The sequence below is a fragment of the Pipistrellus kuhlii genome, unplaced genomic scaffold (assembly GCF_014108245.1).
Source record: "Pipistrellus kuhlii isolate mPipKuh1 unplaced genomic scaffold, mPipKuh1.p scaffold_m20_p_1, whole genome shotgun sequence".
NCBI lineage: Eukaryota > Metazoa > Chordata > Mammalia > Chiroptera > Vespertilionidae > Pipistrellus > Pipistrellus kuhlii.
The window spans coordinates 114,885,343-114,912,867 of NW_023425404.1; the positions used below are offsets into that span (position 1 = coordinate 114,885,343).

Below are 27,525 nucleotides of genomic sequence, written 5' to 3' on the forward strand. Positions count from 1 at the left end.
GCTGTAGGCTTTTGCCTTTCCAGCACTAAGAGAGATCCAGCCGTCAACAGCTATGGATGTCCACATATACATTACCTGGCCAACAAATTGTAAACCTGGTCTCTAAAATACTAGTTTTCTGAGATTTCACTTTTAATTTTCCCATGATTATTCTTGTATGTTACATACTTAGTTAATTAGCTTCTAGTTAATTATACCTAGCAAAAGTATTGACTGCTGTTTTAATTAGGTATTGCTACATAGCACAATTTTCTCATCTGTGTGATTTTAAAATTCTAAAATAAGAAAATTATCAAACTGGAGCATGTGAGAGTACTTAAATGAATTTGCTTAGTGTATTAACTATTTCCTAGCTCAGATAGTTCACTAAGTGGTATAGGGGTGTCGAACTCAATCAGAGAAGGGGCCAAAATCTAAAATCCAGCCTAAATTGCGGGCCGAATGGTTTACTGAACAGTCATAAACTGTCATTGTGATGGAAACACAGCGGAGTGCAGTGATGACAGCGCGGTGCAGGCCACATTGCAAGGCCTGGCGGGACGGATTTGGCCCGCGGGCCTTGTGTTTGACACATGTGGACCGTTAGAACATCAGCCCGTGGACTCAAGGGCCACAGGTTCAATTCCAGTCAAAGGACACAAACCTTAGTAGCAGGTGTGATCCACCCCCCAGTGGCAGCATGTGAGGGGGACAACCAATCCTGCCTCTCTCACATGATGTCTCTCTCTCCCTCTTCCTTTCCTCCTCCATTCCCCTCTCTGAAAATCAGACATCTCACATGATGTCTCTCTCTCCCTCTGTCTCTCCTCTCTCTGAAAATCAATGGAAGAAAAAAATCCTCAGGTGAGGGTTAACACCAACAACAAAAAGATGTAACTATGTCATATATATATATATATATATATATATATATATATACACACACACATTAACTTCTCAGTCCTTATTTTAGATTAGGAGATGATTCAGACAGAACTTAAAATGTTTACTTTTATTCTATCTATAAAGAAAGATAAGGAAATTAGTAGCATAAGCAGGAAGTTAGATTGTGTTCCTAAATATTGTAATTTGGTAAGTTTTCCTTAAGAGGACATAATTTATTTACAAACTATCACAAATAAGTTTATATATTAATTAAGGTTATCTTTAGAATTTATAGGCAACCTTTGAATAGCTAAGTTCCTAGTTATTGCCTCTACATTTTTTATGAGTAAATCTGTCTTTTTTTTAAATGCTATATTTAAGATTGCCATTAATACAGCTTTCTCCTCCATTTACTGTGAATTAGCACAAGCATGTGTAACATTCAGTTTCTTATATTTTTCTTAGAATAATAAGAATTACAAGCTTATAAGTTTTTGCATGGTACACTTGGAAATTTATTTTTGTTGCATATTACAGTATTCCCTGATGGATTTGTTATCTAAAATGGTGGTGGGCCAACCTCACTTTGTTCGTTGCATCAAACCAAACAATGAACGGCAGGCAAGAAAATACGACAAAGAGAAAGTTTTGCTACAGCTCCGCTACACAGGGCTTCTGGAAACAGCAAGAATTCGAAGGCTAGGATATTCACATCGGATACTTTTCGCTAACTTCATAAAGCGGTATGTGGCTCTCTTTTTTAAGTTTCCATGTGCCGTTTATATCAAAATGCTTTGGAAGAAATACAGGAAACAATAAGAAACAATTATTAGGCATTCTAGGAAGGAAGCAATTTGTTCTTGCTTAGGATTCGGTATTGAAAAGAAGGTAACTCTGAACTGGAGCCGGGAGTTTCTCTTGTCTGCTGGGGATCCCCTGTGGCAGCACAGGTGCATGGCACAGCAGCATGAGTGAGAGGACTGAGCTTCTATCCGGTCTCCTCCGAGCTCTGCCCTTGCAGTGTGACCGTGGCCTACACCAGTGATTCTCAGTGAGGAGAAATTTTGCCCTCAAAGGACATTTGTTAATATCTGGAGACATTTTGGGTTGTCACAACTGGTGGGATGGGGGATAGCTGCTGGCATCTAGTGGGTAGGGGCCAGGAATCCTGCTGAACATCTGAAAATGCACAGGACAACTCCCAATAGCAAATAAGTATCCAGCTTACAATGTAAGCAGTGGCCTATATGGAACCTCACTTTCCTCATCTAATAAATGTGCCATGACTGCCTGATAGAATTGTTATAAGAGTCAAATGAGGTAGTATCTCTAAAGGTGATTTAGGACAAATAAAGGTTTAAGGAGTCCTTTATAATATTGGAGATTAATGTAAAATGAATTAAACTATAGAGTAAATATATTTTATTAACTAACAGATTACTGGCGATATAGATTCAGTATCTTATATGTATAATATTTTAAAAGCTTATTTATTAAATCCTTGCTGAAACTGGTTTGGCTCAGTGGTAGAGCATCGGTCTGCGGACTGAAAGGAACCGGGTTCGATACTGGTCAAGGGCATGTACGTTGGTTGTGGGCACATCCCCGGTAGGGGGTGTGCAAGAGGCAGCTGGTCAATGTTTCTCTCTCATCGACGTTTCTAGCTCTCTATCTCTCTCCCTTTCTTTCTGTAAAAAAATCAATAAAATATATTTTTAAAAAATAAAAAATAAATAAATCCTCACACAAGGATATTATTTTCATTTTTTATTTATTTTATTTTTATTTTTTTTAGAGAGAGAAACATCGAAGTGATAGGTTGGATCTCATATATGCCCCACCTTGGGATGGAACCTGCAACCTACATATGTGCCCTACATGTAATCAAACCTGCAACCTTTTGTTGTATGGGTTGTCACTTCAACCAACTAAGCCACCCGGCCATGGCAAAATAATCATGTTTTTATATGTATAATTTAAATGATTTATGTTAGCCATTAAACTTGAAATTTCAATTTTCAAAGCAAAGGTATTCAATTAGAGCACCTTAAATAAAGAAAACCCTACCACTTTGCTATGATGGAGTAAAAAATTATATAAATAGGGTATTTCATTTTGAAATTCTTTATAATAGCTTAAGACAGACTTTAAAACTTCAAGTTTTATAGTTCAAAAGTACAGCCAGCATCTAATCTCTGACTTTACTTCTCACATTTTACATCCAAAACTAAGAAATAAAAGATATTGTAAATTTTTTATTGTCCATTAGGTAAAGTCTCCATTCTGTACATGAAAGCAAGCAACCCAAGAGTACTTATTGCAAAGGACTTCCAAATTTAACTAAAATTTGACCTTGTTGTCATTATTTTCATCTTTAGGTGAAGAGTAAATCTTTAACTCTCTTAAATATTAATATAAATAACATTAATATAATATTAATATAAGTATCTTTATATTTTAGTGACTTTTTAATGTATAAGGCACCATGCTAATCTGTGGGAAACACTGAATTGTAAAACTTTAAAGTGCAGGCTTGATTTTCAAGAGTTAACAACCCAGTTCAAATTATCAGAGTCAAAACCCTGGCCTGTGTGGCTCAGTTGGTTGCATGTCATCCAGTACACTGAAAAGTTCCAAGTTTGATTCCCAGTCAAGGCACATGCTTGGGTTGCAGACTTGATCAACAATAGGTGGGATGTGGGAAGTTTGCATAGAATTAAATCCCTTTATCAATTTTCAGATCAGCTTCCAATGTTTTGTGAAGGTGAAAAAAAAGAATAAAATCATTCCCTCTGCTTCCTGCTACTGTAGCCCTTCTACCTTTAATGCCCAGGAAAAGGTTATTTTTTTTAAAAAAATGCCCATCTGATTTTTGTTAATTGACTTTATTGGGGTGACATTGGTTCATCAAAGCATACAGATATGAAGTGTACAGTTCTATAATACATTATCTGTATATTGTATTGTGTGTTCACCACCCAAGTCAAGTCTCCTTCCATCACCATTTATTCCCCCTTTACCTTCTTCTGCCTGCCCCCACTCCTCTTTCCCTCTGGTGATCACCACACTGTTGTCTGTGTTTGTGAGTTTGTTTTTCTTAATCCTTTCACTTTTTCACTCAGCCCCACACCTCCCTTTCCCTCTGACAGCTGTCAGTCTTTGTTCTCCACTTCTATGAGTCTGTTTCTATTTTGTTCCTTTGTTTATTTTGTCCCAGTGGCATTTTTATTGGGGATTTCAGTGTTAAGTATTGAAAAGCAATCACTAAACTGAAAAAGAACATTGCTCAAATTTATACAAATAGATTGGGCCAGATATGTGTCAGCCTGGAATTCAGTCTTTTCCAGAGCTGTTCTGAGAATGCCTAGGACCCCCTGCATGAAATTGGGATTTTCTTCCATCACTGCTCAGAGCTGTCCAGTGTCCACCAGGCTCTGAGCTGCTAGGCCTTTGTGAAACACTAACCTGCCTGACCTCCCACCACAGGTACCAGGTTCTCTGCTACAAGTGGAGTGAGGAGCCCCCCGTGAGTCCTGATACCTGTGCCGCAATTTTGGAAAAAGCTGGTCTTGATAACTGGGCTCTTGGAAAAACAAAAGTAAGGTTTTCATGTAATTTTCAAGACACGTTAATAATTATATTGGATCTACTGAGAGTTATAACATTCTACATTGATTGAAAATGTTAAGATTTTTATGTTACAGAATTTTAGCTTTAATGTAGGAGAAATAAACTGATTAATTTATAAAAGTTTTCTTCAGGAACACTAAATACGTTGCTCTGATAATGTTATCTTTTAAGAAATTCAAGTAAAATTTATATTGAAGATGCATCTAAAGAGATGAAATTTATAGTGAGTATACTTCAAATAGTGTTGAGAACAAATGCATTTTTTAAAAAAATATATTTTATTGATTTTTCACAGAGAGGAAGGGAGAGGGATAGATAGTTAGAAACATCGATGAGAGAGAATCATCGACCAGTTGCCTCCTGCATACCCCCTACTGGGAATGTGCCTGCAACCAAGGTACATGCCCTTGACTGGAATCGGGACCTTTCAGTCCACAGGCTGACGCTCTATCCACTGAGCCAAACCGGTTTCGGCCAAATGCATATTTTTTTTTTATTTTATCACCACAAAATATAGTCAAGAAGCTGTAAAGAATCATAATGTTCTAAGTAGCATTTTTTTCTTTTTCCCTTAATTCTCAAATCTTCTATTATAAATTTGAAATTTATCCAGAGTGAAATATTCACCAATATTACTATGTATGATCATGTATTAGATTTGAAAGCCTGTGAAGTCATAGCTTATTTAGTCCCTTAAAGAATTAAGTGAAAAAATCATAATCAATGAATGTGGAAGTAAGATAGGTGGCTGCTGAGAGACAGGATGCTTTGGGCTTCGCAGATATCCTCAGAGCATTACAAGATGGGTGTAAGGAGATAAACAGGGTATCAGGTCTTAGGGGCACGCTAAATGTATCCCTGGGAGAGGGTGGAGAAAAGAGTCAAGCTAAAGAAAAGAAGTGACTGCTCCAGAGACATAGAAACATCAAACAGATCCTCAAACCTCAAAAGGGAAGGAGGGCGGGGGGGGGGGGGGGGGGGGAGGATCAACCAACCAAATAACTTGTATGCATGCATATAAGCATAACCCATTGTCAGGCAGTAGTGAGGGGAGGAGCTGCCAGGGAGAGGTCAATGGGGGGAAAGGAAGACATATGTAATACTTTCACAAATAAAGAATTAAAAATTTTGAAGACAGAAGAATAACCACTGTCAGTCACACCACAGATGCAAACTGAAACAAACATCCTCATTGCAAAAGAAATTTGTATTAGTTGTGGGAGGTGTGGGAGAGAATCTTCGTAAAGTTTAGGTGATAAGTAACAACTTAAGGAATTTGTTTCAATATCTATCTTAGACTGAGTCTGACATATTCATAATCTACATTTAGTTCAGTATTTAGTAAGGGGGAATTCTGGGCACCAACAAAGTGAAAGTGAGTATTTTACTCATATTCTTTTAGATGCTCACAGAGAGGAGGGGTTTTTGTTTTTCTTTTTTTCAGGCTGAAATCTCATGATTCATGGTCTGAAACACATGCCTACCTCCAAATGGAGTTTTAACTTATAAAAAGGACCTTTGCAGTTCCAGTTGTGCATGATATTTGAGTAGCATTTTAACGCTATTTATATTTTTCCACTTCACCTTTTCCAACTCATTAAGATGGATAAAAGTATCCAATATAAAAACACTTCTAATGCTGCTCAAAGAAAATGATGACCTTTTTAAACAGATTGAATTTTAAATGAATTGTCAACAGTGGAATGGACTAAATATGTTAACATCCAGAGTCCTGTATAAATTAAAACTAACTTCAATCAAATTGTGTAATGCTCAACTGTTTGCCTGTGGGGCCAAGCTCTCAAGTAATGGAATGCCGAGGGAATTTTAGAGTCAGGGTTACCAGGTGTCATGAGTCAGCTGTTAAATTTGAAATTAAGTGGCTTTTCTAGTGGATTCAGTAAACTCTCTTTGAGGTGAATTTCATTAGAAACCATTGCCTTTAAAAGAAGTAAATAAAAATAAAAAGCCAACCTTATTTGAGGGGGTGAGGGGGGGTAGTTTAAAACATTTAGTGAGAACATTTCCAGGCCCTCAGACTCCTCTGTTGATCGAATTCATTTTGATTTTTAAAATGATCCAAGGCCAGCTTTCCTTTCTCTCTGGTGGCCACTGGGTCCAGAGGGAAAGCTGTCAATCCTGCCTTCACTGGCAACATCAGAGCCCCTGAAGGACAGTGCACCTCCTGATTCGCCTTTGTATCCCCAGCAGATAAGCACAAATAGGTCTCAATAAGCATTTGGTAAACAAGCAGCTATAATATAATTGCTTTCTGACTTACAAATAGATTTGTAATATTTTTAGCTTTGGGAAGTATAATTACCTTTTTCCAAATAAATAAATAAATAAATAAATAAATAAATAAATAAATAAAAGCATGAGAGTCATCTTTGCTCAGATTTGTATGATACAAGAGTTCAATATCTTCCACTTGTATTGGCTCCCCCAACAAGAATTAGTTTTCTGTTACAAATAAACAGTATGACTTTCAAACTGCATTCCTTCTCAAATAGAGGTTTTCTTCTAGCATATAAATACCTGGTGTTAGAGCAACATTCAGGCCAAAGAAGCGTAAGGTAGTGCTTTCCAAAATCTAAGATGATTTAAAATGTAATCTGTTCTTCAAAGCATAGCGCATGACTGTTTCACCTCTGTGTGTCTGAGTTTTATTTGTATTTTATTTTAATTCTTTTAAGGTGTTTCTTAAATATTATCATGTGGAACAGTTAAATTTAATGCGAAAGGAAGCCATTGACAAGCTTATTTTGATTCAAGCCTGCGTCAGAGGATTCTTAGGTTCAAGAAGGTACCAAAAAATACAAGAGAAAAGGAAAGAGAGCGCTATAAAAATCCAGTCAGGTAATCATTCAGACCTTCTCACAAAATAGGATGTTATATTTAGGTGTGGGCATGAATAAAATTGTGTATACAAACTTCCAATTCTTATGTAGCTTTCATTTCATGTTTAATTCCAGACTCTCTTACCCTGATACTTTCTCTATACTGAATTTAGATTCATCTACTGAATCTAAATCAGATTGTTTTAGTGATTGACACTTTTAATATTTGAATAAGTGTTTTGTTGTAAATAAAATAATGTAATCATTAAATTTTCTGCCAAGTAGTAATGAAACACAATTGACCTATTGTGCATGACATAGCAAGTGATTGAATTAATTAGAGATCTCAAATATCTTATTCTTATTATCCATTGGATGATAAGATTTGTCCAACTTTATTCCAAAGGTTACACTTGCCATAATTTTTGACAGCTTAATTAAATCTCATTTTAAATGGCATTCATTCCTTTTTATTAACTGTAGGAAAATAATATTTAGAAACATATTTCAAAATTTTTAGAAAATATATTTATAGACTTTGGATTTTGCTTTCCATTCATCTGTAAGAAACTAATCTTAGAACCTATTATGGCTTAATACAGTATCTTTCCAAAATTTTTTACTGGACAGCCATAGTAAAAAACATATTTTACTCTGTAACCTGATGCATACACATACTGCAAGCAGTGCACTCTGACATTTTCTATTCTGTTTTATTTTGTTTTTAGATGCTAGATTTATAGCCCACTAAATCCATTTTAGAGTCCACTTTTGATTTGCAACCTGTGTTCTGAAGAACATTGACCTGATGGGCAGAAGAGCTAACTCCCTTTCAGGAGATGCATGCTCCAACCGAGTGATATCAACCACAAAGACTCCTTGTCATCTCTCAGAATTTTAAGCCCTTAACTCCTCACCAGGACATCAAAATGCAAACCCTATAGTTTGGGATCTAATTCTTTATCCACAATTCCAAAATTTATAAAATGATAAAAAAAAATGTTTTTCATAATTCATTTGAAATAAAATATGACCTAATTCTTACAGTCCTTTATTCATCCCAGGCCACTTAGAAATAGTGTTGGGTTATGGAATGCTGCCCTGATATGGGGAGTGTTACAAAATATATGTTCTTTGTTCTGAATTACCTTTCTTTAAAAAGAAAAAGAAAAAAGAAGACATGTTTAAATCTGATGTCTGAAAGATATCTGGCTTCAAGGAAAATTGGCCAAAAGATCCAAAACATATATTTAGGTAATAGGAGCTTTCTCGCATGAATAGGTGAACATGGCATCAATACTGGGAAAAGGAAAGTAATTATTAGCAAATTTTAAGCCAGTGTGTACATTTTGTCTTTATTTTTTATTAATCTCACTCATTTCTATAATTTTAGTTTCATCTTAGTTCTCTACTTAATACGAAAGTACTTTAATCATTTTCATACTATAGCTTGTCATCTAGAAGAGTCTTGTTAATGAGTCCCATTTTTTTTTTTTAATGAATCTGTTCTATTTGGAGCCTTTAATTTCATTTTCCTTTTTGACATCGGTGGTCCAAAAACGGTATTTTCTCTACTCAAATCATGATCTTTTACTTATTAGGATTAACACTACTCTGGGCCTTCTATGTTTCAGCTGCAAGAGGACTTCTAGTCAGGAAGCAAAGAAAAGAAACCGTTAACACCAAAAACACAGCAGTAACAACTATTCAGACTCATGATCAGGAATTTGACTACAAGAAAAACTTTGAAAATAAAAGGTATAATGTCATTTATATACCACTTTGACACCATAGAGTTTTCAAAGCTGTAAAGTTACCAAGTAAAGTTCACTGCCTTTCTTGTACCCAGCAGGTCCTAATACTGATGCATAAATGTCAGCGAGCACTCGTGCCCACTTTCAAGTTTTTTATCCTTCCAGGGAGTTTGTTGGCATTTCACAGTGATGATGATCCTTTCTTTCTCGAATTTTTTTCACAAAATCCTTATTTTCAAATTGCTCGCAGAGTTGTGGAAAAAAAATCTCTTGTCTGTCTGATAGTAGCCATTCTAACTGGTGTGCAGTGGTATCTCATTGTGGTTTTGATTTGCATTTTCCTGATTAATAAAGTTGAGCACCTTTTCATATACCTTATGACTATTTGTATGTCTTCTTTGAAAAAAAATATCTATTCAGGTTTTTGGCCATTTTTTAATTATGTTGTTTGGGTTATTTTGCTATTGAGTTGTAACGAGTTCTTTATATATTGTGGGAATTAACCTCTTATCATATATATATATAATTTGAAAACATTTTCTCCCATTTGGCAGGCTGCCTTCCCATTGCTGTGCAGAAGCTTTTTCACCCTTTTGGTGTATGAGAGGATGCTCCAACAAACTGAGCTACCCAGCCAGGGTTTTTTGGTTTTTTGTTTGTTTGTTTTTTTGTTTGTTTTTTCATGCTCAAATTGATCTTGTGAGGGTTTTGCCATCACACACACACACACACACACACACACACACACAAAAAAAAAAAAAAAAAAAAAAAAAAAAGAGTTGTGGAGATAATCTTATATTCAAGTTAAGAGGAAATTATTTTGGAAGGAAAATGGTAGAATAGTAAGTTAAAATGTTGGTCACCATATTATATGTTTACTAGAGATCTGGTGCATGAAAATTCTGCACTGGAGGGGGTTGGTCCCTCAGCCTGGCCTGCCCCCTTTCACAGTCCGGGAGCCCTCAGAGGCAGAATGCAACCCAGTGATCAGGGGAAGGCGACTCCCCTTTATACTTCTGTTGCTGCCACTGCCGGTAGCACAAGCCTTGGTGGCCCTGGATACCTGAGCCTCAGGCCGTCCCTGGGAGGCTGGTGGGCTGAGGGAAATGGGCGCCACCATCTTTTAGTGTGGGGTAGCAATTAGCATATGTGGGTGCCACCATCTTTGTGATGGCATGAGGGTCAATTAGCATATTTCCTCTTTATTAGCTAGGGTGAACTGTGTCAGGGACATTGCTTTTTCTTCCATTTCATAAGGTGTTTCCTGTGATCAGTAGACTTAGAGCTTATTTAAAATCAGCACATCAGTCTAAAGAACATACATGCCCTGCTTACTGGTCTCAAATCTAGATACATTTTTCTCAACATCTCCTCACTACAGGCATTTTTGTTTGAAAAGGATATATTTAAAGTAATTAATTGTCTAAGATTTTGATGCTACCCTCATAAAGTGAAAATAGGCCAGGATGTTTCTCACTCTAAGTTTAAACTGGTTTTATGATTGTTTGAGTAGCCATTGCAGTTATCATTAAAGTGAACATTTTGAAAACCACTTGATTAATATGACTTCACAAAGTTTTTATTTTGAGGGGTTTTTTTGTCCCTTCTGCTCTTCTTCCAACATTATGTAGCATGTAACTATTGGCAAAAGTGGTAATAAGCTCTAGTTTAGTATCATGCATTCAGATGCAATTTGTTTTACCACAGGGAACTTTTTATGAAGAAACAGGCAGAAAATGCAGCCCCTACTAATGAAAGAATCAGTCCAGCTCCAAATAACAAGACTTCTACTTTCAAAGATGAAGAGGAAGCCACCAACGCTGTCGAAAGTAACAACAGAGGATATCATACTCTGAAAAAAATGAATAATGTGTATGGGGAAGAGGCTAAGCAAGAATTGTATCTGGTGCGAGACCCTTGGACAGAAGTAAGCCCCAGACAGAAGTATATGAAAGACCTGGAAGAGAACAATAAAATAAGCAAAGAGGAGAAGGAGGGTACTGTGATCCAGAATTACTACCAGAGCTATGCAGAGGAAAGGAATCCTGAAGACTTAAAGGCAGGGTACCTAGAAAGGAAGGCCATTTCAGAAAGGCCAAGCTACCCAGGACTTTGGTCAGCTGAGAATGAAACTAAGCCGCCTTCTTTCAAACAACCTTTGCAACCCACTCTCAGCCAGAGGTCAGTTTATCAAAATGAAGACAGCAAGGAAAAAGAAAGGAAGACATCTGTGGTCACCCAAAATGCACCCACATGCAGCCCACAGAGAAGCCACCTGAGGCACGGGATGGCCAAAGAGAGTCAAACTGAACCTGAACCACCAACACAAGCCCAGGATGAGGAGGATAAAGCGGCAATGTTCATTCAGAGCAAATACCGGGGTTACAGGAGAAGGCAGCAGTTAAGGAAGGACAGGAGGTCTTCTTTTAAAAATCAAAATATTGCTCCAACAATGACAGAAGTAGCAAGAAATACTCATAATTTGTATTCCTACTCCACAAAACATGAGGAATCCTATAATATCAACATGAGGAATGATAAAGATTCAAAAGCAATGTCAGAAAAAGAAGCATGTGATTTGGCAATGTTTTCAAAACAGGTATGTAAATAAGCACATTTATTTACTAGTACACATCTCTGGGAACTGCACAAGAACTGAATTAAACACATGGCTCATTAATAACTGACATATTGTTTCATCTGTTCTTATGAGACTTCAAACCCTTTTAATAAAATATATCAAGGGTTGTGCTATTCAAATTGCCATAGCTTTTGAAACAATTCGTTACGATAAAATATGATAGAAATTTTGTGTAGAAAGACTAGTGGAGTCATTGGTTTACACAACTTAAAAAATCTGGCATTTGTCTATGCATGTTTCTGTGTATCTGAGACCTTTCAGTATAGGGTGTGTGTGTTTTTTTTTTTTTGTGTGTGTGGTTTTTTTTTTAAAGGTTTCCTGAAATTTTTAAAGCTTATGCTTTTTGGCCCCAGATTTTGAGAAGACATAATCAGGTATGAAAATTCGATGTGCAGCCATACCATGGCACACATGCAATGCAGCTGTAAGTCTACATGTCACATCATGACAGTGAGGAACCTTAAGGAAAAACCACCAAGAAAAATTCCCTCTTGGAGAACATGGCCTCCCATTGGTGGGCATGTCAGCCGTTTCTAGCAGGGAGCAATCTGCTCTAGGGCTCCTCCGAGGTGCCTGTGACACTCTGAAAAATCAGTGCGATGGAGTGATCACAGGGACTAGCTCCCGTAAATGCCATCTCCAGCTCCTGCTCTCACTAGATGTTTGATCTTAAGAACTCACAGTGTGTTTCAGCACCTTTATTTTCTTTTGGGAGGTGAAGGATTTTAACTATCAATAGATGACTTATAAAATGCATGTTATAAATTAATACGAACTATGAGGGTGGTTACTGGTATATGAAATCATGGGAGTATCATAATACTTAAGTTCAAAGAAAGATCAGCTAATACTCCTGAATTCCAAAACTGCTTTTTTTTTTTTTTTTTTTGTCTGCCGGTGGCTGAGCCCAAGAGAAAGCACAATAACTGCCCTTGGACACCCCTTCAGGGTTAGAGGTGTGGCCCACATGTCTCCAACTTGTAGCAGGTGGTAGAGATATGCAATTGGTTAATTTACCTACCCCTTCCTGGTCTATTTTTTTTTTTTTTAAGTATCTTTTTCCCTTGGTGCATGAATTTGTTCACACTGAAGACCGAACTCGGGGTTAGAACCCTAACCTGCTATGCAACTGAGACATTGAGGAGATGTAAAATGACCAGTCATCTACCAAGAGCAGCCTGCTATGCCCTGGGGTGATCCACAGGGACAGAGCTAGAGACAGAAAAGCAGGACCCTACATTCAACCCCACAGGACAGACATGTTCACAGGAAAGACAGAAGCAGAGGGGCCGGAGCGAAGAGAGAGGAGTCAGGAGACAATGACCCAGAAGTAAGGCTGAAGAGATGTAAAGGAAAGGAGGTCAGTCGGTCAGCAGGGGCATTCCTCCAGCTCAAAGCAGACAGGCAGTCCCAATAGAATGATAAAGACAGAACCAGGTCTTAGGAATCCCAGAATGCCACTTGGTGTGGCATGACATGATTGGCCGTTTTGAATGGAAAATGTGAAATAGGCAGGTAGCACAGGGAGAGGGATCTATCAAGTGAGGTCTTCGTCAGCCCTTGTTACAGGGTCAGGGTGGGTCCTTAAGAAGACATTCGTGACAGACCCAGGGACCATTGATCAGAAATTTATTAGACCCCAGTGTACCTGTGAGCTCTCTGAATTATTTTCCTTGATTTAATCTGACACATGGCCTTCTTTTTAGATATCAAAGTTATCTGAAGAATATTTCATTCTGCAGAAAAAACTGAATGAAATGATTTTGTCACAGCAACTGAAGCCTCTTTATCTGGGTGTCTATCCTCATAAGCCAATTAATAGACGATTCTCTCCTCAGCAGTTCCTCTCAGGTAAAAACCAGTAGCTAGATCTCCCTGAAGGAAAGGCAATGCCAGATACTGTCCTTTGCTTTCTTCTGAGTTTCCCACATTTATTCCGTGGCAGATTTGAGGTGACTGTGTTCGACCAGTCTTGGGGAGAACCTTTTGGTTCTGTTTCTAATAAGCAGAATGTTCTTTCTCTGGCTTCATTCTCCTCTTCTTTCTTGTGCTTCTTTTTTCCCCTTTCTATACACTTTAACTAGAACTTGGCAGGAGACACCAGAGGGAATAAAAGAGGATGGAGTTGGGGGGACTGGGAAGCATACCGGCTGGATAACAGGGAGCCAACAAGTAAAATGTATGTTCCTCCTGCCAGTGTCTGCCACTTTGAGGAGAGTGTGAAAGGGCCAATCTCTGCAGATATACAAACCCAGATGCATTGTTCAATTTTCTTCTAATCAAACTAAATCACATTCCGCTCCCTTTCTACTAAAATAGATGGGAATTCAGATCAGTGATTATCAGGCTGCCTGCTCCTCAAAGATGTGCAAAGGCCTTTTAGCCTTACTATGCCCCCTGGCCCCAGGGTGAGGATCAGGTTAAGCTTGTGGTGACTAGTCCTTTGCCCACACAGTCACTGTTGGGACTCTTATTTGCTAGCTGGCTTGATGATCCCTTCAAGCTGGGAGGCTCTACTTCCCCATTTATGCAAGGGGCACCGGATAACTGGTGAATCTGGAGTCCTAGCTGGTCCACATGTGCTGCAGATACTGTCTGCAGCCTCATCACCTTCCCAGGGGCAGCCCCTGGGGCTCTGGCCTCTCCCTGGAATGGACATTTATCCTCCCTCGCTCATTCTTCCTCCCTTTCCCGGAGGCCCTCCACTATCTCACTCTCTTGCCTGACCCTTGTAACCACTATTCTCCTCTGCTTCTTTGTATTTGACTTTTATAGATGCTACATATAAGTGAGATCATGTAGTTGTTTTCTTTCTGTGCCTGGTTTATTCCACTTACCATAATGTCCTCCAGGTTCATCCTTCTTTCTCATGGCTAAATAATAGTTCAGTGTGTGTGTGTGTGTGTGTGTGTGTGTTCATCTGTTGATGTTGTTTCCATATTTTGGCTACTGTAAATAATGTTGCAATGAAAATGGAAATACCCAGAAGAAGGGCTTCTGATAGTTTTAATTTTGTTTCCTGAGAAACCTCCATGTGTTTGGTGACTGCCCCAATTTACATTCCCTGCAATAGTGTACAAGAGTTGCCTTTTCTCCACTTCCCACCAGCATTATTCTCATCTTTTTGACAATAGATCCTAACAGATGTGAGGTGATTCATTGTGATTTTGATATAATTCCCTTAATGATAAGTGATATTGCGTCTTTTCATATAATGTTGGCCATTTGTATGAGTCAGGTCATTTGACAATTTTTAAATCAGATTGCTTGTTTTCTGCTATTGAATTGTTCCAGTTCCTCATATATTTTGGATATTAACCTCTATCTGACATAAGGTTTACATTTTCTTCCATTCAACAGGTTACTTTTTAATGTTGTTGATGGTTTTCTCTAGTGTCAGAAGCTCTTTATTTTGATATAGTCCTACTTGTTGATTTTTGCTTTTGTTGCCTGAGCTTTTGAGTCATATGCAAAAAATCATTACCATCTCAATGTCAAGAAGACTTTATCTGTTTTCTTCTAAGATTGTTATGGTTTCAGATCTTATTATATGTTTAAGTGTTGAATCCATTTTGAGTTAACTTTTGTATATAGTGTACTATGAGCCCAATTTCATTCTTTTGCATGTGGTTATTCAATTTTTCTAGCACCATTTATTGAAGAGATTATCCTTTTCCCATTACGTATTCAAGGTGCCCTTGTTGAAAACTAGTTACTCAGACATGCTATGCTTAGGTTTATCTCTGTTTTGTTCCATTGGTATATGTGTCTATTCTTATGCCAATACCATATTGTTTTTGATTACTATAATATAGCTTGAAATCAGGAAGTGTTATGCCTCCAGCTTTGTTCTTGTCTCTCAAGATTTCTTTGTCAGGGACTTTGAATAGGCCCCATAACAGCTAAATTTTTCTAGAAAGTCTAATTGTTTCACTTTTTTCTTCAGTGTGCCAATATTTTAATGAACCTACAAAGGCTATCAGAACCAGTTGTTAACTTATCTGGAGAGAATTGTTACTCAGTGACTTTTTTTTAACTTCAGTTGTAGAGAGAACTTTTTGCTCCATACACATATAGAAAGGTTACATAGTCTACTCCACTTGTTTGAGGCTACATTGGCAAATATCTGAATCATTCCATGTCCCTGAGAGAGCAGAAGAAGTGCCTGAGTAAGGGAAAACCCAGAACCAAGGAGTAAGGAAGTCCACTGGGAGATGTAGTAGATGCCAGTGACAGGACTAGACAGTATAGTTACTCTCAACAGATGCTGGTAAAAAAACAAAAATAGCTTCAGAGCAGATGGCCTATCTTTTTAGGACCATGAAACTGCAAATATTCCTTACCCCAACCCCAACTTACAATAGATGGGGAATAAAAGAGGATAAAATAAAGAGGGGGGAAAAGAGGAAAATTAGAAACCTAAAATGATTAAGTTTACTCAGAAGACACTAAGAAAATTGGGAGTCTCTGAGTTTAATTAGGATTCATTAAAAAATAACAATGCTAGAAAATAGAAATGAGCACTAAGAGGTAGGAATTAAGTCTAGTTATAGGAAAATCAAGTCACATCTGAATTGCTGCACATTGTGAAAATTTAACCCTGCCATAAACAACTACATTGCTGAAAGATCCTTCTGATTGCACTGTATGAATAGAATTTGATGACTTTTAAAGAAACCTGGAAGGCCAACAGAGATGATGGTGGTTTAGACAAAATGATACCTGGAAGGTAAACAGTTTCAAGTAGCTGTTAGTCAGTAGAGGACTTGCCAAGAAGGCAGGTGGACATGTCTGTGGTTACTGAAGCCATAGAGTAAATGAAATCATTCAGGTAGTCCGCATACAATGAAAAGATAAAGAACCCAGAGCAAGAGTTAAGAATTGTACAGATCAGATAGAAAGGAAAGAGAAACAATAAGAGGGGAGGGAGGAACACCAGGGAGCCTAGTACCTCAGAAGCCATGGGAAGAGGCTCTTAAGATATTGTACAGAATCATGCTGATGGAGCAAGACAAAGAGAACTATTAACATATCCATTGACTTGCCTAAGTATTAACAATTACTTATTAAATTTCTGAGTTTTTTTCAATATTAAAATAGATATGAATTGAAAAGAAGGATAGAACAAATAATTACTATGCTAATTTTGTGGAAATTCACCCCCAATATTTGCTAGACTTTATCATTGGTTGTAGTCTATATTCATATATTTAATGATCTATGCAAATGCTTTTATATTTCTTGAGTAGTTTATAAAATGTTACGGAAAAAATGTAGTTGAAATAATTCAAACTAAAGTCACAATTTGAACCAGATATTGCTTGGTCAGTATTCAATCCCTGAAATGGTTCCAGGTCCATTATTATATTTTTGGATGTTCTTGTTTTACCTCAGAATTGGACAACTCCACCCTAAATTTTCAAGCTCTGGTTTTCTTTATAGAACAGCTTAGGCTTGCCAACCATATTTAAACCAAGAATTCCCACCACCTATTCCTTATTTCTCTAGTTCTAGTAGTTTTCTCAGTCATCTTTATATACCTATAGACATCACACACTTCACATAGGCATTCAGGTGCACACTTATTGAAGGGATTAGGTTATCACTACCACTTATCTCAAAGTTATTTCACATAGATTAGTTTTGTATTCCTCAAACAGAGTTTTAATCCTTTGCCATCAGGACCATATCACATAGTATACATTCATTTTTTGTTACAATAACACATTTATTCATCACACAGTAAACATTCAATAACTGATTATTAATTGGCTGAATTAATTATTAATTCCCTCCAAAATTTATAGGGGAATGAAGTATAGTGACTATTGGAGTGAAGATTAGAAAGTTTGTTTTTTATTAAAATAAAAAAATGTAACATTATATTCTTTAAATACTCATTTATTTTCATATGTTGTCTACTCTAATACACCTGTGATAAAAATAAATAAATAAGTTCTTATAGAGAAGTCCTGTCTCCTTAGATCACCTATTGCTAAGCAACTGAATTTGGAACCTCAAAGTACAAGCAACTGCCCTCACATGCAGAGGCAGATTCAGCTGATATGCTATAGGGCCTGTTAGGTTGGGATCAACAGGCCACCTTTGCAGTACTGTTCTTGATGGCAAACCCTACTTCCTCGTGAAAATTTTCACTTCAGAAGCCAAAATCAAGCTTATTTATAGAATTATTTGCAAATAAGCCTAAGAGGCACCTGAAATTTTAATTATCTTGTATTTCTCAAAAACCTACAGGCATTTTCCAATAATTGCTGCACCCAACTCTGTTGTAGGACCTCAATAAGCCTTAGCTAGATTATGTAAAGTGGCTTGGAAATGCTTTTTACCTACTCTAAAGAAAGCATGGATAATAAATAAAGATAATTAAATTTTGCAAATTTTAACAAGCTATAACCTTATTTTATAAGGTTTCTCTTTTCGTAAGACATGTTTAAAAGGGCAAAAGTGCCAAGAGTAAAATAATATGCATATGAAAACTGAGGAGCTAATTATGAAATTTAAAAATAAAATAAGGTAAGTGCTTGAACAGCTTATTTTATATCTTTGTTTTGCTAATAATGTATATAAATTGAAACTGATATGAGCTACCTTCCCCTGCATTTTCAACAGGAGAAATATATAAATAGGTTGTATTTAACTAGAGCAAGGTCATTTGATTACAAATTCTAATAAATGTTTTTATATTCATAAGTATACAATGACATTGCATTATTTCTCCCTGAATGGTGTGCAGAGTTTGGGAGATGTTTTCTTAATTATGGTACACCTGGCAATTTGTGTTGACAATTGTGAAGAGAAGAAAAAGATTAATTGTAGAACAAATAAACCCTGGTAACACAAAAGCATGTTCTCATCTCCTTTTATGAAGAAACTATACCACACAACAAGCTAAAATTTTTAAATGGTTGCAAGCTTAATAAATAAGGATGCTATTATAATTCTATGTTTCATTTGCATAATATCATCAGTAAGTTCAACACTAAATCAGAGCAGTCCTGTGCCAGGCAAAGGTACAGTAGATATAATGAAAATGCTTTTATGCTACTTTCAGAGTAAATGTCAGGGGGGAAAACAGCAATTTTCCATTAGCTTCTAAATATTTATGACATTTAGAACCATATAATAATCCTAGAATTTTCAGTTTTAATGGTGCAGATTTGATATTTTTTAGATATGCTTATCATTTTACCATTGTAATGCTGGCATCTAGAAATGTATTTTGCAAACTACCCAACAAGATATCTGTAAATATATTACATTTATGTGAAAGTCAGGAACCTCAAATAATGTTGGGTTATATATTTTATATAAATACTAGAGGCCTAGTGCACAAAATTTTTGCATGGGGGGATTGTCCCTCAGCCCAGCCTGCACCCTCTCCAATCTGGGACCTCTGGAGGAATGTCTGACTGCCTGTGTAGGCCCGATCCTACTGCTGCCTCTCAAATGTTCACCTGCCTGCCTTCCTGATTGCCCCTAACTGCTTCTGCCTGCCAGCCTGATCATCCTTTAACCGCTCCCCTGCCAGCCTGATTAATGCCTAACAGTTCTCCTGCCATCCTTTTGGCCCCTAACTGTCCTCCCCTGCAGGCCTGGTCCCTCCCTATTGCCCTCCCCTGTTGACCATCATGGGGCAGCCATCTTTGACCACATGGGGGCAGCCATTTTGTGTGTTGGAGTGATGGTCAATTTGCTTATTACTCTTTTATTAGATATGATTATTTCATTAAGAATAGAAAATAAAGAGGTTATATTGCTTCCCACCCAACATACATCTGGTGAACACTTATCTTCCTAAGTTTATTTGCTATTTTTTTTCATAAGTAGCAATACTAATTCCCCAAAACTCTTAAAAACAACAACAGCCTTTAGTATCCAAAAAGAAATTATGTTTATTTATAAACTTACAATTCAGTGAGAATAATTTATTTCTAATATTTTAATAATACTAAATACTAATTATTAAACCAGTTTGCCTTACATAAGTTTGAACTCTGAAGTATGAATTTCTGATGAGTTCACTGAATTAATTCAGACTAACCACTTGATTTAGAAGCCTTAGATGGAAAGAGCTAAAGGTTTTGCATCCAAAATATTTCTTCTCATTCCATACTTTTAATCTACTTTAAACTACAGAGGACATGGAGCCAACTAAGTTTTTTTTCTTTACATGTTGTACACCATATTACTTACTACATGAAGTCAGTTCAAAGATAAATTGCATATCAACTTATCTAATAAAGAAGGCATATGTTTATTGACCATTATGTTCTCTCAAAGATGGTGGCACCCACAGCCAATAAGGAGGAAATATGCTAATTGACTGCCACACCCTCAAAGATGGTGGCACCCACAGGCAAAAGATGGCAGCACCCAGTCCCCTCAGCCTCACTGAGGTGCAGGCACATGGCACAGCCCAGCCTGCCCCCGGGCTGGTCCAGCCACTATGTGTGCCTCCTCTGGAGTTCTGCAGTCCCTTCAGTCCCCTAGTTACAATCAGGCCATCCCAAGGTGTAGCAAGCCTCGGATGTCAGCTGCCTAGGCATCCAGGGCTGCCTAAGGCTCCAGGGCCGGCCAAGGCTTGCGCTGCCAGCAGTGGCAGCAGCAGAGGTGTGACTGGGGCATTGCCTTCCTCTGATTGCCAGGTTACCTCCCACTTCTGAGGGCTCCCATACTGTGAGGGGGGCAAACCAGGCTGAGGGACCCCTCCCCTCTCCAGTACATGAATTTTCATACACCAGGCTTCTAGTATTTAATAAGATAGTATAGTCAACAAGGTAAATTCACATAAAATCTATACTAATTAAAGTATAGATTTTATGTCTGGTCTATCTGGTCTAATTTGCTAATTAGACCAGATAGACCAGACATCTTCCAGTCATCCTTCTGGACAAAGCCACGGTGGTGGGGGGTTGAGGCAGAGGCATTAGGGATGATCAGGCTGGCAGGGCAGGGCAGTTAGGGACAATCAGGCAGGCAGGCAGAAGCAGTTAGAGGCAATCAAGCCAGTAGGCAGAAGCAGTTAGGGGTGATCAGGCCAGCAGGGGAGCAGTTAGGGGCATCAGGCAGGCAGAGTGGTTAGGGACAATCAGGCAGGCAGGCAGGTGAGCAGTTTAGATCCAGCAGTCCTAGATTGTGAGAGAGATGTCCAAAACTGGCAGTCGGACATCCCCAAGGGATTCTTCCTGGATTGGAGAGGGTGCAGGCTGGGCTGAGGGACCCTCAACCCCCATGTATGAATTTCATGCACTGGGCCTCTAGTATAATTATATCAAATAGAGAAAATGCCTTTTTTAAATCCTAGTATTTTTAATTGTTCTTATAACTAGACATATTGGACTAGTTCACAAACTCCTGAAAATTATAAATTGACCCAGATTATATTTCCTGACCATGATGTAATTGAGGTAGATGAGAAAAACAAATTTGCATATTAAAAATTAATAAGATTGCTGAAACCGGTTTGGCTCAGTGGTAGAGTGTTGGTCTGCAGACTGAAAGGTCCCAGGTTCGATTCCTGTCAAGGGCATGTACATTGGTTGCAGGCACATCCCCAGTTGGGGGTGTGCAGGAGGCAGCTGGTCGATGTTTCTCTCTCATCAACGTTTCCAATTCTCTATCTCTCTCCCTTCCTCTCTGTAAAAAATCAATAAAATATATTTTTTTAAAAATTAATAAGATAGTCTGAAGTGAAGAAGTTATAGTTATAAATTATTTAAAAATAATAAAAATAAAAATAGCTACATATAAAAACTATGAATGAGATGCAACCAGAACTGTATTCATAGGAAAATATAAATCATTAAATGTTTTAATTATTAATTGAAATAAAGTAATTAAAAATGGTTGTAATTTAATAAATATTTTTAGAAAAAGAAAAAAATACTATTCAACCACAGGAAAAACAGGAAAGAGAAATCATTGTGATAAAGCAGAAACACATTGGGAGATCCAAGATGGCATGCAATAGATGGAAGGTACCTCACCTCCCAGGACCAAATTGGAATTACAACTAAATTATAGATCAACCTGAATAACCATCTGGAAACTACCTGCAGAGAAGTGTTATAACCAAGGATTTATAGAAGAAGCCACATCAGGACTATTAAGAAAGGTAGAGATGCAAAAATGGCTCACCCAGTTCCCATCGGCAATGGCTGAGGTTCTGGAGGAATATCTCAGCTGTGTGGGATTCTCCCTGAAAATTGGGGTCTCAACCCCAAGCTGGGTCCATAGCCCAGAGCAACAGAGCCAAGAAGAAGTGCCAACGTAACATCTGGCTGTGTAAATCAGCAGAGATAATTTCCATAAGGAGAGACAGGAGTCCACTGGAGACACCAGTACCCTCTTAAAGGGTCAACACACAAAATGTCCTTTGCACCACTGGGCTCTGGCAGAGAGAAGGCAGACCAAGCTAAAGTCATGTGAGTAGAGTCTGAGTTTGTGACTCTGGGGAGAGAGCTGAAGGATAGCTACCAGGATTCCTGAGCTGAGTTCTTCTCCCACACCATACGTGCTACCTTTCTTTGGTGAAGCACTCCTCTCTGTGCAGCATCAGCCTGGGGAAATGCAATAGCCCTACCCTCTGGACTCACTCTTGCCCCACCCTGATGATCTTACCCCTTGCTGAGGAGTCAGATGCCTTGGCAGGGTTTAAAGATCTGGGCAGACTGACTGAGTATCACTGACTGAGTTGTGTAGCTTTCGGGCAAGGGTCTTCTTTTATCATAATGGTATGAAACTAGAAATCAAATACAAGAAAAAAACTGAAAATAAAGATGTGGAGACTAAATAACAATGAATGGGTTAACAATGAGTTCAAGGAATAAATCAAAGATACCTTGAAACAAATGAAAATGAGAATACAACAACTGAAAATGTATGGAACACAGTGAAAGCAGTCCTAAAGGAAAATTCATAGCACTAGAGGCCTGTCTCATGAAATAAGAAAAATCTCAACCAATCTAATTTTACACTTAAAGCAACTGGAAGAACAACAAACAAAGCCCTAAGTGTGTAGAAGGAAATAATAAAGACCAAAGCACAAATTAAAAAATAGAATCTATAAAATAGGGGTGTCGAACTCAATCAGAGAAGGGGCCAAAATCTAAAATCCAGCCTAAATCGCGGGCCGAATGGTTTACTGAACAGTCATAAACTGTCATTGTGATGGAAACGCAGCGGAGTGCAGTGATGACAGTGCGGTGTGGGCCACATTGCAAGGCCTGGCGGGACGGATTTGGCCCGCGGGCCTTGTGTTTGACACATGTGCTATAAAAGATAGTGAGCTGGGCTGACATGGCTCAGTGGTTGAGCGTTGACCTATGAACTAGGAGGTCACAGTTTTATTTCTGGTCAGGGCGCATGCCTAAATTGTGAGCTTGATCCCATTGTGGGGTGTGCAGGAGGCAGCCAATCAAAGGTGTTCTCCCGATCTCTTTCTCTCTCTCTGATTCTCTCTCTCTTTGATATTCTCTCTCTCTCTCTCTCTCTCTCTCTCTCTCTCTCTCTCTCTCTCTCTCTCTCTCTCTTCCTCTCTCTTCCTTCCTCCCTCCCTCCCTCCTCCCTCTCCCTCTTCCTCTCTAAAATCAATATATACATGGAGAGTATTATGCTAAATGAAATAAGCAAGTCACAGAAAGACAAATACCATATGATTTCACTTATATGTGGAATCTAATGAACAAAGTAGTAGTAGACAAAAGAAAAAGAAACTCATAGATACAGAGAACAGAGTGACAGCTGTTAGAGGGGAATGGTTCTGAGGCTTGAGTGAAATGGGTGAAGGGATTAAATTAAAAAATAAACAAAAAACTTCATAGACACAGACAACAACATGGTAATTACCAGAGGGTCAGGGGTTTGGAGGCTAAAGGAATAATGTAAAAGGAGAATAAATGGTGATAAATGGTGATGGAAGGAGACTCGGTTAGTGAACATACAACACAATATATGATAATGTATTATTGAATTGTACACTTCAAACCTATATAATTTTATTAACTAATGTCACCCCAATAAATTCAATAAAATTTAAAAAGAAATACATCAAAGATCTAAATGAAGCTACGATAATGCTTTTGAAAAAAAAGGAAACAAATATATAACTACTTACTTTAAAAAAATAAGGCAAAAAGAATAAAAAATTGAACAAGATTATAACAATTTTAATTGATAATATTAAGATCTCACAATCATTAAATGTAATCAATATTACAAAGACAATTTCGGTCTGACATATAAATTTTCAAGAATAAATTAGTCAATGTGACTTTATGTCTGTAAAATAATTACTTTCACAAAAAGGTTCCAAGAATTTAGTGTTATAGGCAGTTGCAATCCAAGTTCATGAAACAGGTAATATCCATACTATGTAATCTGAGAAAAAAGAAAAAAAATGAAAGTTACATATTTTATGATAGTAATGTATCCTCAAACCCAAGTCTGTCAAATAACATTTAAGAAAGAAAGAGAAGGGAGGCGGGGAGGATGGAAGGGAGGAAGGAAGCAAGGAAAGAAAGCTAGGGATCAATCTCAGAAATTTAGACTCTCATACAATACTAGATGATTGCATATGATATTACATTAAAAGACTCTCCAAATAACACATTAATGTAACAATATCAGACGGTCAAAAGAATAAAGTCATCGTGGTAAATACTGAAACAGTTTTCATAAAATCCAACTAGTGGTCCTGGTGAGAAGCCAAATTCTTGCTAAATTAGGAAGAACAGACTTTTTAGCAATATGAAGACTGTATTTTTTAAACATGTTGTCAACATCATAATTAACTATGAAACACTGGAAGCAGTTCCATTTAGAAGGCAGCATTATGATAAGCATGCTAGCAAAAATACTTTTTTATATTTTGGGAGAATTTCTAACTGACACACTAAGAAAATAAAATGTTTTTAAACTTCTAACTATTGAAAATGAAAAGACAGAATTTTAAGAGTATTTGTATATAACATGATTTTTAACCTTAAAAACGCAAAGAATGAGCCAAAATAATGATTGATACTAGCAATAAAATGCAGTAATGATATATAGGTATACAGATATTCTTTCTTATAAAAATGTATAATGGAGAAAGAGCTCATTGAAAATAACATCAAAAAAATTAAAGACATTAAAATAAAGCTAATAAGAAATCCAAAGAGATAAAAAAAAAAAAAAGAGATTGATAGTGGAATGACATTATATAGTGTGTCTGAATTGGAAGATAAGATATATAAACATGACTATGCTAAAATTAATTTCTAGATTTACAAAAATGTTGCATTCAATCTCTGAGATTTTTTTAGAACTTTAGATTATTTGTAAATTTCAGAAAAAATATTATAAAAAAAGACTTTTCTTATTAAACAATAAAATAAATAATATAAAGCCATAGCAATTAAAACCATATGCCTCTATTATAATAATAAACCACAGATTATTTGAACAAAATAGATGGCTCCCAGATTAACCTTTGTATTTCTGAAAACTTGTCACTAAAATATACACAGTAAAGCAATAAAAAATTGATAGGTAATGCTTGAAATATTTCTTATTTGGGGAGAAGGAGTAAGAATCATACCTTATGCTGACTACCCAGCTATACTAATGAATCAAAAGTAATAAACCAAAAGAAACCAGTTGGTATGAACTGAATATTACACAATCTCTACTATGGACAGGACAAAGCATAAGAAGTAATAAAAGAATTACAAAGAAAAATTGTGATAAATTTGAACTGCATGAACAAACTTTCTAGAGATTAGAAAGCCAAGATTAAAAATTAAAGGGTTAAAGATAAATTGGATAAAATATTTAAAACAAATATAAAAAGGGTTGTCATATGTAATGTAGAAAGAGCTCTCATAAATCATTAGGAAAAACATTAATACCCCAGTGGAAAATGGGCACAAGAATGGATCCATTTATATAAAAAATAAGTGCAAATGGCAAATAAACATATATATTATCACCCTAAAAATACAATTAAAACAAGTTGCTATTTTTACTTATCAAACTGGCAAGAAAGAAAAAAAATATTTAACTATGAGGATAATGTGCGGATTTAATTATTCTCAAATAGTAATGGTGAGACTGTAAAGAGTCAACATTTCAAAAAGTGACTTGACAATATGTAAAAAAAAAAAAGAAAGAAACAAACATTGACATATTTATATCATTGACCCAGTAAACCCACTTATGAAAACATAGCCTAAAGGAATAATCAGAGCTGAAATATAAAAATGTATGTACATGGCAAAATAAAAAATTAGACAATAAGGAAATGATTAATAAGGAATGACACATTCATATATGGAATATTAACAGCCCTTAAATTCATTTTTCAAAGAATAACCTTGACAAACTGCTAGCTACAGGATAAAATATTGCAGAATTGGAATTGGATAATGTAAATAAATCAGCTTAATATTCCCTCATGTGAGATGGTTCATTAACAAGAGCATCTGTGTAGAGAGCTTTAGAAAAACCCGGTGACTGGTTGAATAAGAACTTGGTACTCACTCACCAACAGAGCAGACACTTTCCATCCCTTGCTGACTTGGGCCCTCAGAGTCCATGTCTGTATAAAATTAATCATCTGAATAATGTTACTGCAGCCTTGCACAGAGCTTGCACAACCATGTGTAATAAGACTAGGGTGGCATCTCCAAGTATGTCTTCTTTGCTGCCGGGCTGGCTTGAGCCACTAAAATCTTGCTTGGTATCTCCTCTGGCTATGCTTATGACCAGACATGCTCTAATATGGAATATGGCTTTTTTAAAGTATTGCTATGTCTTACCTTACCTTGAGAGGAACCATCTGTCATTGTGTTATCAAGAATGAGCAGAGGGTAAGAAAAAAATCCAAATGTTGTTTGTTTAAAATTAGGCAATGTGTTTTAAAAAGGCCAATCTGAGAAAATCACTATGCAATAGTCGATAAATAGTTTTCTAAAATTTGGCTCTTTGGGGAAAGAAACAAACAGGTTTTCACCTCAAGCTATGTCCCCAACTATTTATAACCAAGAGGTTATTAGGGAGTCTTAAATACTACTCCTGAGTTTCCTCATTCTTCAGGCAACTAAGTATGTGCTCTGTTGTTTGAATGTATCCTGTCCTGTGGATGGGCATACACAGGATGCATGCTCATGGGTCTGTGACAGCTCACTGTCCCCATCAAAGATGGCACCATCAAGACAGCATCAGCATCACTGTGTGCATTCTCATATGCCTTTGCTAGGGCACCCTCCTTTAATAACTGTGCACAAGAATGGCAGATAGCTGGAAGTATAACCTAAACCCAGGGACTGGGGGAAAAACTAACTAGCCTTTGAAGGCTTAACCCATGACCCCAGCCCAACGAAGATGACAGAAGGCATGTAGACAAATGATAGTCCAAAGGCCTCATGCCACAAACAGAGCTGATTGATTCTCCCCTATTTCTCCTGTGATGTAACTAGAAGAGACATAAAGGGCAGGCTGGGGCAAGCAACTTACCTAAATCTGAGAGTGTAATTCACAAATGAAATGTTCTGTGTGAAGGTTCTGGATATCAGTGCAGCATACCTAAATCAGAGAGTGACAAAAGCTTAGAGCCTATGACCATTAGGGTAAGTACAGGTGTAAACTGGCTATAAGGCATCAGTGTTCAGGTGGTAGAAATGAAGACAGAAGGAATCGCTTGAGCAGTTCTGAATGGAGTGGGGCTGGTAGCTGCCTATGGAGAAGGTCAGAGGAAAGCGGACAGTCAGACCCACTGAACAGTAAGGCAAACAGA

General features: G+C 37.2%; 1 protein-coding gene across 1 annotated transcript in view; it reads left to right on the forward strand.

Annotated features, from left to right (window-relative positions):
* The window catches only part of MYO3A (myosin IIIA), a 184,033-nt gene that overhangs the window by 133,755 nt on the left and 22,753 nt on the right, over nt 1-27,525 (forward strand). Inside the window, exons 25-30 of the mRNA XM_036460222.2 lie at nt 1,402-1,607; nt 4,351-4,462; nt 7,191-7,353; nt 8,969-9,092; nt 10,796-11,687; nt 13,436-13,580. Coding sequence (XP_036316115.1) covers nt 1,402-1,607; nt 4,351-4,462; nt 7,191-7,353; nt 8,969-9,092; nt 10,796-11,687; nt 13,436-13,580 — 1,642 coding nt within the window. The remainder of the gene's footprint in view (nt 1-1,401; nt 1,608-4,350; nt 4,463-7,190; nt 7,354-8,968; nt 9,093-10,795; nt 11,688-13,435; nt 13,581-27,525) is intronic.